Genomic DNA, 19,693 nt, shown 5'->3' with positions numbered 1-19,693 from the left:
TTTTTATTTAAGACGGTGGTTTCCCTATGTTGTCCAGGCTGGTCTTTGAACTCCGGCTCAAGCAATCCTCTTGCCTTGGCCTTCCATATCCTTTCAATTTTTTGCTTCATGAATTTTGAAGCTATTAGTAAGTTCATATGCATTTAGGAATGTGAATTCTGCTTGATGAATTGGCCCTTTTATCATTAAGAAATGTCCATCTTGATCTCTAGCAATATTCTTGTCCAGAAGCCTCATTTTTTCTGACAGTGTAGTCACTCCAGTTTCCTTGTGTCTAGTGTTTAACAACTGTCTTTATGTTTTAAATTGCGTCTCTTGTAAACAGCAGTCTTGCATTTGTATGTAGCCTAATGGTCTGTGCTTTTTTTTTTTTTTTGAGACGGAGCCTTGCTCTGTCACTCAGGCTGGAGTACAGTGGTACAATCTTGACTCACTGCAACCTCCGCCTCCCGGGTTCAAGCGATTCTCTCGCCTCAGCCTCCTGAGTAGCTGGGACTACAAGTGTGTGCCACCATTCCTGGCTAATTTTTGTATTTTTGTAGAGACAGGTATTTTTGTAGAGGCGGGGTTTCACCATGTTGCCCAGGCTGGTCCTGAACTCCTGGCCTCAAGCGACCTGCCCACCTTGACCACCCAAAGTGCTGGGATTACAGGCGTGAACCACTGCACCCAGCCTTTATTTTTGATTTTTTTTTTTTTTTTTTTTTTTTTTACAGAGGACAGGAAAGTAAACATTTTAATTTTTTTAATTAAAAAATGTATTTTTTTAATTGATTTTTGCAGGGAGGAGAGAGTCTCACTCTGTTGCCCAGGTTTGAGTGCAGTCTGTGATCATAGCTCATCCTCCCTCCTCAGCCTCCCTAATAGCTAGACTATAGGTGTGCACCACCATGCCTGGCTGTTTTTTATTTTTTGTAGAGGCTGAGTCTTGCTTTGTTGCCCAGGCTAGTCTCAGACTTCTGGCCTCAGCCTCCCAAAGTTCTGGGATTCCAGATGTGAGCCACTGTGCCCGGCCATTCTGTGCTTTTTAATTAGAGTAAATATAATTATCAGTATTGTTGGGGTTAAGTCTACTGTGTTGCTATATATGTTCCATTTGTCTTGTTTTTTCCTTTTCTTTTGAATTATGTAGAAAATACCATGTTCTCTTTTGACTTAGTAGTTCTCTCTTTCTCTCCCTTTCTCCTTCTTACTCTTTAATAGTCGCTCAAAGGTAGCTGTTTTCAAAGTGTAGACCCCAGGACCTCCAGAATCCCATCTCTTCCATTAGCCTGCCTATTAATGAAATTTGCAAAAACGTAGAACAGTGCTGCTGTTCTCAACTAAGCTAGTTTTTAATTCTTTTGGAAATTATGGCTTTTTAAATTTATTTATTTCTTTATATATGTGTGTATATATATATGTGTGTGTATACATATATATGTGTGTGTATATATATATATATATATATTTTTTTTTTTTTTTTTTTTTTTTTTTGAAACAGAGTCTCGCTCTGTTGCCCAGGCTGGAGTGCAGTGGCATGATCTTGGCTCACCACAACCTCCGCCTCCTGGGTTCAAGCGATTCTCCTGCTTCAGCCTCCTGAGTAGCTGGGACTACAGGTGCACGCCACCATTCCCGGCTAATTTTTGTATTTTCAGTAGAGATGGGGTTTCACTATGTTGGCCAGGCTGGTCTCAAACACCTGAACTCATGATCCATCCACCCTGGCCTCCCAAAGTACTAGGATTACAGGCAAGCCATCGCGCCCGGCCAATTATGGCTATTTTAAAAAATGTTATCTATGTTAACATGCTCTGAGTTTTTAATTTTTTCTACGTGAATTAATGTGTATTTTAAAGATTGCTGAGATTTAATTTTTAACGTGGTATATGTTGATAGATATAACCCAATTTTTAAGAGTGTAGAGTGGTACTAGGACCAAAAAGCTTGGGAGCCACATCTCTAGGCTTTAAAATTACATTTTTGTCTGTTCACGTTTACTTTTTTTTTTTTTTTGGTCGCCCAGGCTGGAGTGCAGTGGCGCAATGTCAGCTCACTGCAAGCTCCGCCTCCCGGGTTCACGCCATTCTCCTGCCTCAGCCTCCCCAGCAGCTGGGACTGCAGGTACATGCCGCCACGCCTGGCTAATTTTTGTATTTTTAGTAGAGACGAGGTTTCACTGTGTTAGCCAGGATGGTCTCAAACTCCCGACCTCAGGTGTTTCGCTGTTGTTGCCCAGGCTGGAGTGCGGTGGCGTGATCTCGATCTCGGCTCACTGCAGCCTCCGCCTCCCAGGTTGAAGCGATTCTCCTGCCTCAGCCTCCTGAATAGCTGGGATTATAGGTGTGCACCACCACACTCGGCTAATTTTTGTATTTTTAGTAGAGACAGGGTTTCACCATGTTGATCAGGCTGGTTTTGAATTCCTGACCTTGTGATCCGCCCACCTCGGCCTCCCAGAGTGCTGGGATTACAGGTGTGAACCACGGTACCTGGCCTAATTTTGTATTTTTAGTAGAGACAGGGTTTCTCCATGTTGGTCAGGCTGGTCTCGAACTGCCGACCTCAGGTGATCGGCCCGCCTTAGCCTCCCAAAGTGCTAGGATTACAGGCATGACATGAGCCACCGTGCCCAGCCTGTCTTTTTTTTTTTTTTTCTTAGCTTAAAGAACTTTTAATATTTCTCATAGCATATGAGCTGGCGACAAGTTGTCTCTGCTTTTGTTTATCTGAGAATATATTTCATTTTCATATTTGAAAGATGTTTTCATGGATCTGACAGTGTTTCCCCTGTACTGTACTTTGTTTTTTTTTTTTTTTTTCCTTGGGACGGAGTCTCGCTCTGTTTCCAGGCTGGAGTGCAGTGGCGCGATCTCGGTTCACTGCAACCTCTGCCTCCTGGGTTCAAGTAATTCTCCTGCCTCAGCCTTCCGAGTAGCTGGGACTACAGGTGTGTGCCACCACGCCTTGCTAATTTATTTATTTATTTATTTATTTATTTATTTATTTTTTATTTATATTTTTGAGATGGAGTCTCGCTCTGTCGCCTAGGCTGGAGTGCAGTGGCGCGATCTCAGCTCACTGCAAGCTCCGCCTCCCTTGTTCACGCCATTCTCCTGCCCCAGCCTCCTAAGTAGCTGGGACTATAGGCGCCTGCCACCATGCCTGGCTAATTTTTTGTATTTTTAGTAGAGATGGGGTTTCACCATGTTAGCCAGGATGGTCTCAATCTCCTGACCTCGTGATCCGCCTGCCTCAGTCTCCCAAAGTGGTGGGATTACAGGCGTGAGCCACCGTGCCCAGCTATTTTTGTATTTTTAGTAGAGACGGGGTTTCACCATGTTGGCCAGGTGGGTCTTAAACTCCTGACCTGGTGATCTGCCTACCTTGGCCTCCCGAAAGTGCTGGGATTACAGGCGTGAGCCACTGCACTCGCCCGACATGCTTTGTTTTGGTGACAATTCAGTGATCATACCTTTTTTTTCTTCTGTGTCCACTCCCCCATCATAAGCTTTTTCTCATTGTTGGTTTTTAGAAGTTTCCCATATTGTGCTTTTTTTGTTTATTCTGCTTTGGGTCTATTTTGCTTCCGAAATCAGTGGGTTTATATCTTGCATCTGATTTGAACTTAAAAAAATAAAATGACATAAAATAAAGACAGACTGGGTCTTGCTTTGTTGCCCAGGCCAGTCTTGAGCTCTGGTCTCAAGCAGTCCTCCCACCTCAGCCTCCCACACTTTGTATTTTTAGTAGAGACGGGGTTTCTCCCACACTTTGGGAGGCTGAGGTGGGTGGATCACCTGAGGCCAGGAGTTCAAGACCAGCCTGGAGAATCTCTACTAAATATACAAAAATTAGCCAGACGTGATGATGAATGCCTGTAGTCCCACCTACTTGGGAGGCTGAGGCACGAGAATGGCTTGAACCTGGGAAGTGGAGGTTGCAGTGAGCCGAGATCATGCCACTGCACTGCAGCCTGGGCAACAGAGCTAGACTCTGTCTCAAAAATAAAAATAAAATTAAAAGTAAAAAAAATGGAGACATCAAATGTATTTTACTATTCTTTGCACCCAATGAATTAATTAACTATATTTCAATATAGTTAAACCACAAAGCAATTTTATAGGTTCCAAGTATAAGACATTGTCCTTATTAAGTATTTTTTGTTAAAATATTCTTTCCCAATTCTTTTGGAGTTTCTTCTTTTTCTTTTTTTTTGAGACCGAGTCTCACTCTGTCGCCCAGCTGGAATGCAGTGGCGTGATCTCACCTCACTGCAACCTCCGATTCCCTGGTTCAAGAGATTCTCCTGCTTCAGCCTCCTGAGTAGCTGGGATTGGGATTACAGGCACATGCCACCACGCCCAGCTGATTTTTGTATTTTTAGTAGGGATGGGGTTTCACCATGTTTGCCAGGATGGTCTCAATCTCCTGACCTTGTGATCTGCCCACCTCAGCCTCCCAAAGTGCTGGGATTACAGGTGTGAGCCACTGCGCCCAGCCTCTTTACTTTTTTTGAGACCAAGTCTTGCTCTGTCGCTCAGGCTGGAGTGCAGTGGCGCGATCTCCGCTCACTGCAGCCTCCTGCCTCCCGGGCTCAAGGGACTCTCATGTCTCAGCCTCCTGAGTAGCTGGGATTTACAGGTGTGCGCCAACATGCCCAGCTAATTTTTTTGTATTTTTAGTAGAGATGGAGTTTCACCATGTTGGCCAGACTGGTCTTGAACTCCTGGCCTCAAGTGATCTGCCTGCCTCGGCCTCTAAGCGTGCTGGGATTACAGGCGTGAACCACTGTGCTGGCCTAGAGTTTCAATTATACATTTCTTTTTTTTTTGAGACGGAGTCTCCCTCTGTCGCCCAGGCTGGAGTGCAGGGGCGCGATCTCGGCTCACTGCCAGCTCCACATCCCGGGTTCATGCCATTCTCCTGCCTCAGCCTCCCGAGTAGCTGGGACTACAGGCACCGGCCACCACGCCCAGCTAATTTTTAAAATATTTTTAGTAGAGACGGGGTTTCACCGTGTTAGCTAGGATGATCTCCATCTCCCGACCTCGTGATCCGCCCGCCTTGGCCTCCTAAAGTGCTGGGATTACAGGCGTGAGCCACTGCGCCTGGCCTCAATTATACATTTCTAACAGGCTGCTTAAGATTGGTTAAGAAGTGCCTTAATTGGGGCACCATGGTTTTCAACTTTTTTCCCAACCTTTTTCTGTTTCAGTTTGAGTCATTTCTATTGTCCTGACTTCATCTTTAGTGATCTCTTATTTTGTAGTTCTGATCTGCTGATAATCCTATCCGCTGTTTTTTTCTTTTGAGACATAGTCTTGGCTCTGTTGCCAGGCTGGAGTGCAGTGGCACAATCTCAGCTCACTGCAACCTCTGCCTCCTGGGTTCAAGCTATTCTCCTGCCTCAGCTTCCAGAGTAGCTGGGACTTACAGGCGCAAGCACCGCTACGCCCAGCTATTTTTTTTTTTTTTGAGACGGAGTCTCATTCTGTTGCCCAGGTTGGCGTGCGGTGGAGTGATCTCAGCTCACTGCAACCTCTGCATCCCAGGTTCAAGCTATTCTCCTGCCTCAGCCTCCCAAGTAGCTGAGATTACAGGTGCCCGCCACTACACCCGGCTAATTTTTTGTATTTTTAATAGAGACGGGGTTTCACCACGTTGGCCAGGCTGGTCTCGAACTCCTGACCTTGTGATTCGCCTGCCTCAGCCTCCCAAAGTGTTGGGATTATAGGCGTGAGCCACCGCGCCCAACTTCTAATTTTTGTATTGTTAATAGAGACGGGGTTTCACCATGTTGGCCAGGATGGTCTCGATCTCCTGACCTTGTGATCTGCCCGCCTCGGCCTCCGAAAGCTCTGGGATTACAGGCATGAGCCACTATGTCTGGCCTGGTGTATTTTTTCAACTCTAGACATTTCCTTTTGGTCTTTTTCATATCTTCTGTTTTTCTGTTGATTCCATATTTGTTCTTTTATTGTGTTCATGTTCTGTTTTAAACCCACGAATTATAATAGCCATTTTAAATTCCTGTCTGTTAGTTAGGTTATTTCAGTTATTTTGGGATTTGTTTCTATTGACTTTTTTTTCCTGCTTCTCATGTCTGATATTTTATTGTAAGCTGAACTTTATGGATGCTACTTTGAGTGTCTATATATATTTTGCAATTCAGAGACTTTAAATTTTTTTTTTTGAGACAGGGTCTCATTTTGTCATCCAGGCTGGAGTGGAGGGGCGCGATCACGGCTCATTGCCTCACTGCAGCCTTGACCTCCTGGGCTCAAGCAATTCTCCTGCCTCAGCTCCCCAGGTAGCTGGGACTCAGGCACACCCTACCACATCTGGCTAATTTTTTCGTATTTTTTGTGGAGACGGGGTTTTGCCATGTTTCCACATCTGGTCTTGAACTCCTCAGCTCACATGATCTACCTGCCTTGGCCTTTGATGCTGGGATTACAGGTGTGAGCCACTGTGCCCAACCAGGAGACTTTTCATATATGTGTGCATATATATGTAACCATTACCACAGTCAATTTATTCTTCTTCTTATTTTTGAGACAGGGTCTCACTCTGTCACCCAGGCTGGAGTGTAGTGGCGCAATCTGGGCTCACTACAACCTCTGGCTCCCGGGTACAAGCGTTTCTCCTGCCTCAGCCTCCCGAGTGGCTGGGATTACAGGCACGAGCCACCACACCTGGCTAATTTTGGTATTTTTAGCAGGGACAGGGTTTCAACATGTTGGCCAGGTTGGTCTCGAGCTCCTAACCTCAAGTGATCTGTCTGCCTCTGCCTCCCAAAGTGTTGGAATTACAGGTGTGAGCCACCATGCCCGGCCCACAGTTTATTTTATTATTTATTTTAATTAATTTATTTATTTTATCTTATTTTATTTTTTATTTTTTGAGATACAGTCTCACTCTGTTGCCCAGGTTGGAGTGCAGTGGTGTGATCTCAGCTCACTGCAACCTACACCTCCCTCGTTCAAGTGATTCTGCTGCCTCAGCCTCCTGAGTAGCTGGGATTACAGGCACCCACCACCATGCCTTCCTATTTTTTTTTTTTTTTTTTTAATGATGGAGTCTCGCACTGTCACCCGGGCTGGTGTGCAGTGGCACAATCTTGGCTTGCTGCAACCTCCACCTCCCGGGTTCAAGTGATTCTCCTGCCTCTGCCTCCTGAGTAGCTAGGATTACAGGCGCCTGCCACCACTCTCGGCTAATTTTTTGTATTTTTATTAGAGACGGGGTTTCACTATGTTGGCCAGGCTGGTCTTGAACTGCTGACCTCATGATCCACCCACCTCAGCCTCCCAAAGTGCTGGGATTACAGGCGTGAGCCACCGTGCCTGGCCAGTTTTTGTATTTTTGGTGAAGATGGGGTTTCACCGTGTTGGCCAGGCTGGTCTCGAACTCCTGACCTCAGATGATCCACCCATCTCATCTTCCCAAAGTAGTGTGATTACAGGAGTGAGCCTCTGCACCTGGCCCGACAGTTAATTTTAGAGCAACTTTTTTTTTTTTTTTTTGAGATAGAGTCTGTCACCCATGCTGGAGTGCACTGATGCTATCTTGGCTCACTGCACTCTCTGCCTTCTGGGTTCAAGGGATTCTCCTGCCTCAAGGCTCCTGAGTAGGTGGGACTATAGATAGGCATGTGCCACCATGCCTGGCTAATTTTTTATTTTTAGAACAGGGTTTTGCTATGTTGGCCAGGCTGGTCTCAAACTCATGACCTCAAGTGATCCACCCGTCTTGGCCTCCCAAAATGCACGAATTAACAGCTACCACGCTTGGCCAGCGTTTCTATTTTGTACAGGAGAAAGGCATTTTTTGCCTTACGATAGGGTTATATACCAATAAAACCCTTGTAAATTTAAAATATTCTAAGTCCAAAATGCATTTAAGACACCTAAACTATCAAATATAGGTTAGTCTGGCCTACCTTAAATGTGCTCAGAACTCTTACATTAGCCTACAGTCGAGCAAAATCATCTAACACAAAGCCCATTTCATTATAGTGTTGAATATCTCATGGAATTTGTTGATACTGACAGTGAAAAACAGTGGTCATATGGGTACTCACTGTAAACATACACAGTTGAAAGCACTCTGGGCCTGAAGAATGTTTGAAGCATTGAACTAAAAGTTAATTGCTGGATTATGGAGAAGCTACATCAACAGGGTCACCAGTTGCTCTTCTAAGCATTGGAGCCCATTGACACTTGTTGATGGTTTAGCAGGCATAGTGTTCAAGAAGATATCAAGTATTGGTTGTTTACCCTTGTGATCGTGTGGCTGACTGGGAGCTGCAGCTCACTCTGCTGACCAGCATTGAAAGAGTATCATATTATGTCACTAGCCCGGGAAGAGATCAAAACTCAAAATTTGAAGTATGGTTTCTACTTTATACCATTGTAATTCCAAAAATCATGAGTCAGGGACTATCTGTACATGCCTTTATAGCCTCACTTTACTGTCAGTTTCTTACACTTTCATAGGACCTTGACTGTATCACTGTTTGAGGTTGTGAACAGTTTTGAGAATAGACACATGATAATCAATGAATACATATTTTTTGAGTGAGTGACCATGTAATCTCTGCTTGGAGTGTCCCAAATGTTGCATTGAAATTGTCAGATTTCTTGTTTGTATTCTTCACTAAACTTTAGCTTTAAAGGGACTAGAACCATGTCTTACCCACCTCTGTATTCTCAGTGGCTAGCACAGAACAGGTGATAAGTAAAGGGTTAAGAGAACTTAATACTGGGGCCGGGTACGGTGGCTCATGCCTGTAATCCAGCACTTGGGGAAGCTGAAGTGGGAGGATCTCTTGATACCATGAGTTTTGAGACTAGCTTGGACAACAAAGTGGGACTCTCTAATAAACCTACAAAAAATTAGCTGGGCATGGTGGCATGGGCTTGTAGTCCCAGTTACTCAGGAGGCTGAGTGGAAGGATCACCTGACTGGGGAAGTCAATGTTGCATTCGGCTGTGATTGTGCCACTGCACTCCAGCCTAGGCGATAGTGAGACCCTGTTTCAAAAAAAAGAAAAAAAGAACTTAATGTTTTTCAAGATACAGTATGTTCTCTCTGACTATGGGTTCAGTATATGTGAATTCAGCCAACTTTGGATGGAAAATATTTGGGGAAAAATACCTGCATCTGTATTGAACATGTACAGACTTTTTTCTTGTCATTATGTAAACAGTACAGTATAAAGGATTTATACTGTATTAGTGTTTGTAAGTAATTTAGAAATGATTTGTAGTATATGAGAATGTCTGCATAGGTTATATGCAAACATTACACCATTTTATATAAGGAGACTTGAGCATCTGTGGATACTGGTCAGAGAGTTCTGGAACCAATCTCCTGCAGATTTTGAGGGACAGCTGTACAACAGAAAGGACCACAGATTAAATTTTCCATTCAGTTAACAGTTGGAATGAGGTGGTTTCGTTACATATAAATCATCATTAGAGTATGAAGGGTATATCTTCAGATACCCTCATCAAGTGGAATAGGTATGGCATGACCAGTTTTATGTTGAATTGTTGCAGATGTATTCTAACAAAGTTTGTTTGGGGTTTTGTTTGCTAGGAAGAGGCATCTCCCTACACTTTGGTCAACATCTGCCTGAATGTCCTGATTGCTAACCTGGAGAAATTGTGTTCTGAAAGACCTGATGGAACACTGTGCCTTCCGGAGCATTGGAGTTTCCCTCAGGAAGTAGCCGATCGATTTCTCAGGGTGATGACTTGGCAAGGTAGTGATAAGCCTTCTCTAAAGTCAGCTCTTGCAGTACTTTACTATTTGAAAAGCACTTTTACACACAATTTCTACTGTGATTCTCACAAAGTATTTCCATTTCATTTGTCTGGAAGTTGAGACTCACTCTTTCTGGGATTCCATGATGGAAATTTCTTCTAGGCTAGCCCTGCTATTGGCTTGGTTTTCCACTCTTCACTTACTAAGTTATCACTCATCCATCTGCTCTCTAGCTTTCTTTTTTTTTTTGAGACGGATTTTCACTCTTGTCGCCAAGGCTGGAGTGTAGTGGCACAATCTTTGCTCACTGAAGCTTCCGCCTGGGTTTAAGCGATTCTCCTGCCTCAGCCTCCCAAGTAGCTGGGATTACAGGTGCCCACCACGCCTGGCTGATTTTTGTATTTTTAGTAGAGACGGGGTTTCACCACTTTGGTCAGGCTGGTCTTGAACTCCTGAGTTCAGGTGATCCGCCTGCCTTGGCTTCCCAAAGTGCTGGGATTACAGACATGAGCCACTGTGCCCGGCCTGCTCTCTAGCTTTTTCAAAATGCTCTTGCTGTAGTCTTGTTTACCATTCTTTTCATTATGGTTATGAGTCTTACCTCCCATTGTAGCTAGGCTTAAAGAACTCCACTAAAAAAATAAAGGAAAAAAAAGGGCATTTTATTATTTATTTATTTATTTATAACCTGGGATTACAGATGTGAGTCACCATGTCCGGCCATAATTTTTGTATTTTTAGTAGAGATGGGGTTTCACCATGTTGGCCAGGCTGGTCTCAAACTCCTGACCTCAAGTGGTCTGCCTGCCTCGGCCTCCCAAAGTGCTGGGATTACAGGCGTGAGGCACCGTGCCTGGCCCATAATCAATTTTATTTTATTTTATTTTTTTTTTATTGCTCATTCTTGGGTGTTTCTCGCAGAGGGGGATTTGGTAGGGTTACAGGACAATAGTGGAGGGAAGGTCAGCAGATAAGCAAGTGAACAAAGTTCTCTGGTTTTCCTAGGCAGAGGACCCTGCCGCCTTCCGCAGTGTTTGTGTCCCTGGGTACTTGAGATTAGGGAGTGGTGATGGCTCTTAAGGAGCATGCTGCCTTCAAGCATCTGTTTAACAAAGCACATCTTGCACCGCCCTTAATCCATTCAACCCTGAGTGGATACAGCACATGTTTCAGAGAGCACAGGGTTGGGGGTAGGGTCACAGATCAACAGGATCCCAAGGCAGAAGATCTTTTTCTTAGTACAGAACAAAATGAAAAGTCTCCCATGTCTACCTCTTTCTACACAGACACGGCAACCATCCGATTTCTCAATCTTTTCCCCACCTTTCCCCCCTTTCCATTCCACAAAACCGCCATTGTCATCATGACCCGTTCTCAATGAGCTGTTGGGTACACCTCCAAGCCGGGGTGGTGGCCGGGCAGAGGGGCTCCTCACTTCCCAGTAGGGGCGGCCGGGCAGAGGTGCCCCTCACCTCCCGGACGGGGCGGCTGGCCGGGCAGGGGGCTGACCCCCCCCACCTCCCTCCTGGTCGGGGCGGCTGGCCGGGCAGAGGGGCTCCTCACTTCCCAGTAGGGGCGGCCGGGCAGAGGCGCCCCTCACCTCCCGGATGGGGCGGCTGGCCAGGCGGGGGGCCGAACCCCCACCTCCCTCCCGGACAGGGCGGCAGGCTGGGCGGTGGGCTGACCCCCCCACCTCCCTCCCGGACAGGGCGGCTGGCCAGGCGGGGGGCTGACCCCCCACCTCCCTCCCGGACAGGGCGGCAGGCTGGGCGGTGGGCTGACCCCCCCACCTCCCTCCCGGACGGGGCGGCTGGCCGGGCTGAGGGGCTCCTCACTTCCAGTAGGGGCGGCCGGGCAGAGGCGCCCCTCACCTCCCGGACGGGGCGGCTGGCCGGGCGGGGGGCTGACCACCCCACCTCCCTCCCGGACGGGGTGGCTGGCCGGGTGGGGGGCTGACCCCCCCACCTCCCTCCCGGACGAGGTGGCTGCCGGGCGGAGACGCTCCTCACTTCCCAGACGGGGTGGCTGCTGGGCGGAGGGGCTCCTCACTTCTCGGGCGGGGCGGCTGCCGGGCGGAGGGGCTCCTCACTTCTCAGACGGGGCGGTTGCCAGGCAGAGGGTCTCCTCACTTCTCAGACGGGGCGGCTGGGCAGAGACGCTCCTCACATCCCGGACTGGGCGGCAGGGCAGAGGTGCTCCCCACATCTCAGACGATGGGCGGCCGGGCAGAGAGGCTCCTCACTTCCCAGATGTGATGGCGGCCGGGAAGAGGCGCTCCTTGTTTCCTAGATGGGATGGCGGCCGGGCAGAGACGCTCCTCACTTTCCAGACTGGGCAGCCAGGCAGAGGGGCTCCTCACATCCCGGACGATGGGCGGCCAGGCGGAGACGCTCCTCACTTCCCAGACGGGGCGGCAGCCGGGCAGAGGCTGCAATCTCGGCACTTTGGGAGGCCAAGGCAGGCGGCTGGGAGGTGGTTGTAGCGGGCCGAGATCACGCCACTGCACTCCAGCCTGGGCACCATTGAGCACTGAGTTAACCAGACTCTGTCTGCAATCCCGGCACCTCGGGAGGCCGAGGCTGGCAGATCACTCGCGGTTAGGAGCTGGAGACCAGCCCGGCCAACACAGCGAAACCCCGTCTCCACCAAAAAAATACGAAAACCAGTCAGGCGGGGCGGCGCGCGCCTGCAATCGCAGGCACTCGGCAGGCTGAGGCAGGAGAATCAGGCAGGGAGGTTGCAGTGAGCTGAGATGGCAGCAGTACCGTCCAGCTTCGGCTCGGCATCAGAGGGAGACCGTGGAAAGAGGGGAGAGGGGAGAGGGGAGAGGGGAGAGGGGAGAGGGGAGAGGGGAGAGGGGAGAGGGAAGAGGGAAGAGGGAGAGGGAGAGGGAGAGGGAGAGGGCCCATAATCAATTTTAGAACCTCAAACTTTCCATCACCTCAGAAAGAAACCTTGTGCCCGTTAGATTTTACTTCCCTTTTCCCACATCCCTCCAGCCCTAAGCAACCACAAGTCTACTTTCCGTCTCTATGGATTTGCCTATTCTGAACATTTAATATAAATTAAATCATCCAGTATGTGGCCTTGTATGCTGAACTTTTTTCATTTAGCATGTTTAAGACTCACATTGTGCAACATGTATATCTGTACTCGTTCCTTTTTATAGTCGCATATTGTATTGTATGGACATACCACATTGTATTTATCTGTTTTTCGGTTGATGGACATTTGTGTTGTTCTCACTTTTGGGCTATTATGAATAATATGCTACCATAAAGATATGTGTACAAATTTTATTTTTAAACTTAAAAAATTTATTCTAAACTTTCTCTGCTCCATATGAATCTGCAGGAATGTGTAAGAGTTTCTATGTGGACATAGGTTTTCATTTCTCTTGAGTGAAATTGCTGGATCAAATGGTAACTCATTATCTTTTTGAGGAACTGCCAGACTATTGTTTGTGGCTGTACTATTTTACATTCCCACCAGCAGTGTCCAAGGGTTCTAATTTCTCCACGTTCTCACCAACACTCATCTGACATTTTGATTATAGCCATCCTAGTGGACGTGAAATAGTATCTTTTGTGCTTTTAATTTGCATTTCTTTAATGACTTATGGTGTTGAGCAACTTTTCATGTGCTTGTTGGCCATTTGTGTCTTTTTTTTTTTTTTTTTTTCTGAGACAGAGTCTCTGTTGCCCAGGCTGGAGTGCAGTGGCGTGATCTAGGCTCACCACAACCTCTGCCTCCTGAGTTCAAGTGATTCACCTGCCTCAGCCTTTATGCTACCATAAAGATATGTGTAAAAATTTTAGTTTGTGTTATTCTAGAAACTTGTCCCTTTCATGAAAGTTATCGAATTTATTGGCATACACTTGTTCATAGTATTCCTTTCTAATCCATTTCATTTCTATAAGGTCAGCAGTAGTTGTGCTCCCTCTTTCATTTATTTTGCATTTTATTTATTTTTGATACATAACTGTACATATTTGGGGGTATAGTGTGATATTTCTATATGCGTATATATATTGTGTGATCATCAAATCAAAGTATTTAGTATATCCATGACCTTATACATTATCATTTCTTTGTGGTGGGAACATTCAAAATCCTCTCCTATTTTGAAATATATAATACATTATTGTTCATCATAGAAACCCTACTGTGTAATAGGCCACCGGAATTTATTCCTATCTAACTCTAACTTTGTACTTGTTGAGTAACCTCTCCCTATTTCCCCTTTCTTCCTCGTCTCCCCAGCCTCTGGTAACTACTATTCTATTCTTTTCTTCTATGAGATCACCTTCTTTAGATTTTGTGAGTGAGATCATGTGGTATTTATCTTTCTGTGCCTGGCTTATTTCACTTAACATAATGTCCTTCAGGTTCATCTATGCTGCCGCACATGACAGGATTTTATTCATTTTTATGGCTGAATAGTATTCTATTGTGTGCACATTCCACATTTTCTTTATACATTCCTCCATTGATAGACACTCAGATTGATTCCATATCTTGGCTATGATGAAGAGTGCTGCAGTATATTTTTTATACATTCATGACAAATCCTTTTCTTACCTTTTGATATTTCTATGCTACAAAGTTGGCGAGTTTTTTCAAATTGTTGCAAATCTCCAAAAAAAAACTGCAGTATATTTACTGAAAAAGATTTGTGTATGGGTGGATCTGTACAGTTCAAAGTTGTGTTTTTCTCGGGAGGCTGAGGAGGGAAAACTGCTAGAGCTGAGGAGGTCAAGGCAGCAGTGAGCTATGATAGCACCATTGCACCCCAGCCTGGGCAACAGAGCAAGACCCCATCTCAAAACAAAAACAAAAACATTATCCAGCAGAGTAAACAAAACAAAACTAAAAAAGCAGTAGCACACAAAAATGACCAAGTGGGATTTGTCCAAGGGATACAAGGTTGGTAGAACATCCAAAAAGCAATTAATGTAATATACAATATACAGGCCAGGCACAGTGGCTCATGCATGTAATCTTAGCACTTTGGGAAGCCACTGCACTACAGCCTGGGCAACAAGAATGAAACTCTGTCTCAAAAAAAAAAAAAAAAAAAAAAAAGGCCGGGCATAGTGGCTCACACTTGCAATCCCAGCACTTTGGGAGGCTGAAGCCGGCAGATCACGAGGTCAGGAGTTCGAGACCAGCCTGGCCAACATAGTGAAATGCCATCTCTGCTAAAAATACATACATTAGCTAGGCATGGTGGCAAGCGCCTGTAGTCCCAGCTACTGGGGAGGCTGAGGCAGGAGAATCACTTGAACCCAGCAGGCAGAGGTTGTGGTGAGTCGAGATCGCGCCACTGCACTTCAGCCTGGGCAATAGAGACTCTGTCTCAAAAAAAAAAAAAAAAGACACAAATGGCCAACAAGCACATGAAAAGTTGCTCAACACCATAAGTCATTAAAGAAATGCAAATTAAAAGCACAAAAGATACTATTTCACGTCCACTAGGATGGCTATAATCAAAATGTCAGATGAGTGTTGGTGAGAACGTGGAGAAATTAGAACCCTTGGACACTGCTGGTGGGAATGTAAAATAGTACAGCCACAAACAATAGTCTGGCAGTTCCTCAAAAAGATGAGTTACCATTTGATCCAGCAATTCCTGCAGATTCATATGGAGCAGAGAAAGTTTAGAATAAATTTTTTAAGTTTAAAAATAAAATTTGTACACATATCTTTATGGTAGCATGTTATTCATAATAGCCCAAAAGTGAGAACAACACAAGTGTCCATCAACCGAAAAACAGATAAATACAATGTGGTATGTCCATACAGTAGAATATGCGACTATAAAAAGGAACGAGTACAGATATACATGTTGCACAATGTGAGCCTTAAAAACATGCTAAATGAGGCTGGGCGCGGTGGCTCACGCCTGTAATCCCAGCACTTTGGGAGGCCGAGGCAGGCGGATCACGAAGTCAGGAGATGGAGACATCCTGGCTAACATGGTGAAACCCCGTCTCTACTAAAAATACAAAAAAAAATTAGCCAGGCGCGGTGGCGGGCACCTGTAGTCCCAGCTACTCGGGAGGCTGAGGCAGGAGAATGGCGTGAACCCGGGAGGCGGAGCTTGCGGTGAGCCGAGATCGCGCCACTGCACTCCAGCCTGTGCGACAGAGCAAGACTCCGTCTCAAAAACAAAAACAAACAAACAAAAAACATGCTAAATGAAAAAAGTTCAGCACACAAGGCCACATATTGGATGATTTTATTTATATTAAATGTTCAGAATAGGCAAATCCGTAGAGATGGAAAGTAGACTAGTGGTTGCTTAGGGCTGGAGGGATGTGGGAAAAGGAAAGTAAAATCTAACAGGCACAAGGTTTCTTTCTGAGGTGATGGAAAGTTTGAGGTTCTAAAATTGATTATGGGCCAGGCATGGTGCCTCACGTCTGTAATCCCAGGACTTTGGGAGGCCGAGGCAGGCAGATCACTTGAAGTCAGGAGTTTGAGACCAGCCTGGCCAACATGGTGAAACCCTATCTCTACTAAAAATGCAAAAATTACGGCCGGACGTGGTGGCTCACACGTGTAATCCCAGGTTATAAAACTGATCATTTGTTGTGTAAATTTTCTCATAATAGGGATTTTGTCATATAAGTGCTATGATTTTGGTGTGTTCCTCTGATCCTTGTATATCCTGTCACTTGAACATTGGAGGTAGACGCTTGATCAAGTTCATGTTGGGGTTTTTTTTTTTTTTTTAAACTCTTGGTGTGGTGCTATGTGCTTTCTTCAGGGAGTTGATGAGGTTGGTTTGTTTTTGTGATTGTGGTGGCCACAGATGGATGATCATTGCCTAGATCCATTAAATTATCAGGAGTGGCTGGGCATGGTGGCTCATGCCTATAATCCCAGCACTTTGGAAGGCCTAGGCAGGAGGACTGCTTGGAACCAGGAGTTCGAGGCTATAGTGAGCTATGATGGTGCCATTGTACTGCATCCTGGGCAAGAGTGAGACTCTGTCTCTTAAAAAAAAAAAAAAAAGGCTGGGCGCGGTGTCTCAAGCCTGTAATCCCAGCACTTTGGGAGGCTGAGGTGGGCGGATCACAAGGTCAGGAGATCGAGACCATCCTGGCTAACATGGTGAAACCCCATCTCTACTAAAAATACAAAAAATTAGCCGGGTGTGGTGGCGGGCACCTGTAGTCCCAGCTGCTCGGGAGGCTGAGGCAGGACAATCGCATGAACCTGGGAGGCAGAGCTTGCAGTGAGCTGAGATTGCGCCACTGCACTCCCAGCCTGGGCGACAGAGCGAGACTCTGTCTCAAAAAAAAAAAAAAAAAAAAAAAAATTGGCCGGGCGCGTTGGCTCACGCTTGTAATCCCAGCACTTTGAGAGGCCGAGGCAGGCGAATCACCTGAGGTCAGGAGTTTGAGACCAGCCTGACCAGCATGGAGAAGCCCCGTCTCTACTAAAAATATAAAATTAGCTGAGTGTGGTGGCGCATGCCCGTAATCCCAGCTACTCAGGAGGCTGAGTCAGGAGAGGTGGAGGTTGCAGTGAGTCGAGATCGTGCCATGCACTCCAGCCTGGGCAACAAGAGTGAAACTGTCTAAAAAAAAAAAAAATTATCAGGGTTTCTTGTTGGTTTGACTTTTAGTGGTCTTTACTCTCCTTCACCTTTCTGGTTTAGAATAGTTTTCTGTGGTTTTTTTTTTTTTTAATTTTTTTGAGACGGAGTCTCGCTCTCTTGCACAGGCTGGAGTAGAGTGGCGCAATCTCGGCTCGCTGCAAGCTCTGCTTCCCGGGTTCATGCCATTCTCCTGCCTCAGACGCCCAGCAGCTGGGATTACAGGTGCCTGCCACCACGCCCGGTTAATTTTTTGTATTTTTAGTAGAGATGGGGTTTCACTGTGTTAGCCAGGAAGGTCCCGATCTTCTGACCTTGTGATCCGCCCACCTTGGCCTCCCAAAGTGCTGGGATTACAGGCATGAGCTACCGCGCCCGGCCTAGTTTTCTGTTTTGTTTTTTTTCTTGTATCCTGGATTACTCTTCCACAATTTCCTTCTGTTTTTCTATCTGCACCTTAAGTATTTTGTGCTGCTTTTTTTTTTTTTTTTGAGATGGAGTCTCGCTCTGTCGCCCAGGCTGGAGTGCTTCTTAAGGTCCTATCTTGGATACTCTTCTCACTCTGAACACTCCTTGTGTGATTTTCCTTGGTTTATTTTACCTCTTCTATTGTCATTCCCCAGAGTTCCCAGCCCTTTATCCTAAACTTCTGAATCATGTTACCAATTGCTCCCTTGCTGTCCTGCACTTTTCTCTGGGCAGTTGAGTCATCATATTCTCCTGATTTTCTTCCTACCTCAATGAATGCTGCTACTTTCATTTTTTAATTTTTTATTTTTTTGAGATGGAGTTTTGTTCTTGTTGCCCAGGCTGGAGTGCAATGGTGTGATCTTAGCTCACTGCAACCTCTGCCTCCCACGTTCAAGGATTTCTCCTGCCTCAGCCTCCCGCTGGGATTACAGGGGCCTGCCACCATGCCTTGCCAACTTTTTGTATTTTTAGTAAAGATGGGTTTTACCGTGTTGGCCAGGCTGGTCTCAAACTCCTGATCTCAAACTCCTGACCTCAGGTAATCTGCTTGCCTCAGCCTCCCAAAGTGCTTCAATTACAGTCATGAGCCACCGCACCCAACCTGTTTTTTTTTTTTTGAGACAGGGTCTCACTGTGTCGCCCAGGCTGGACTGCAGTGGTGTGATCATGGTTTGCTGTCACTTCAAATTCCTGGGCCCAAGTGATCCTCCTGTCTCAGCCTCCCGAGTAACTGGGACTACAGGTGTGCACTACCATGCCTGGCTAATTTAAAAATTTTTTTTTGTAGAGATGGAGTCTCCCCATGTTGCCCAGGCTGCTCTCAAAACGCCTGGGCTTGAGGAGTCCACCTGCCTGGGACTCCCAAAGTGCTGGGATTACAGGCATGAGCCACTGTGCACAGATTAAATTTTTCTTTTTTCTCTCTTCTTTTTTTTTTGGTTAGAGACAGTCTCAGTCTGTCCCCCAACGCTGGAGTGCAGTAGCACCAACTCAACTCACTGTTCCGCCTCCTTCCCAGGTTCAAGCAATTCTCGTGCCTCAGTGACTGAGTAGCTCGGACTACTGGCGTACACCACCACACCCGGCTAACTTTTATATTTTTAGTAGAGACGGGGTTTTACCGTGTTGGCCAGGCTGGTCTTGAACTCCTGACCTCAAGTGATCCGCCCGCCTCAGCCTCCCAAAGTGTTGGGATTACAGGCGTGAGTCACTGTGCCTGGCCCTAAATTCTTTACTCTGTCACAAAACTGGTGTTTCTAAAAATATAATTATAACACTGTTTTTTTTTTTAAAGAAGCTACATCAAAATGTGATGACCGGCCAGGTGCAGTGGCTCTCACCTGTAATCCCAGCACTTTGGGAGGCTGAGCCAGGTGGATCACCTGAAGTCAGGAGTTTGAGACCAGCCTGGCCAACATGGTGAAACCCCATCTCTACTAACAATACAAAAATTAGCCAGGCGTGGTGGTGGGTGCCTGTAATCCCAGCTGCTGGGGAGGCTGAGGCAGGAGAATCACTTGAACCTAGGAGGCGGAGATTGCAGTGAGCCGAGATTACGCCACTGCACTCCTGCCTAGGTGACAAGAGTGAAACTCAGTCTCAAAAAAAAAAAAAAAAAAAAGTGATGACCATTCATTTTCTGCTTAAAAAGTCTTGAATTGTTCCTCATTGTCCATAGGGTAAAAGTTTGCATTTCCTAGCTTTGTGGACAGGACTTTTACCATCCGCTTCATCCTTACTTCCAGCCATGCCCCCCAACAGGCCCTATGTCCCAGTAGTGCTGTTCTACGTTTTGAGTGATTTGCTGCTCTGTGTCTTCCATTTCTTTGACATACTCACCTTCCCCCTGGCAAACTGATT

General features: G+C 46.1%; 1 protein-coding gene across 7 annotated transcripts in view; it reads left to right on the top strand.

Annotated features, from left to right (window-relative positions):
- The window catches only part of ZYG11A (zyg-11 family member A, cell cycle regulator), a 61,676-nt gene that overhangs the window by 2,273 nt on the left and 39,710 nt on the right, over positions 1–19,693 (top strand). For 6 of the 7 annotated variants that reach the window (XM_004025810.5, XM_055349086.2, XM_055349080.2 and 3 more), the window contains exon 2: positions 9,589–9,754. The exons of the other annotated variant lie outside the window; for it this stretch is intronic. In XM_004025810.5, coding sequence (XP_004025859.1) covers positions 9,589–9,754 — 166 coding nt within the window. The remainder of the gene's footprint in view (positions 1–9,588; positions 9,755–19,693) is intronic. 7 annotated transcript variants of the gene reach the window in all.

Source organism: Gorilla gorilla, chromosome 1, assembly GCF_029281585.2.
Source record: "Gorilla gorilla gorilla isolate KB3781 chromosome 1, NHGRI_mGorGor1-v2.1_pri, whole genome shotgun sequence".
NCBI lineage: Eukaryota > Metazoa > Chordata > Mammalia > Primates > Hominidae > Gorilla > Gorilla gorilla.
Note: the sequence above shows the minus strand (reverse complement) of the source record. Positions and strands in the feature narration are given on the sequence as shown.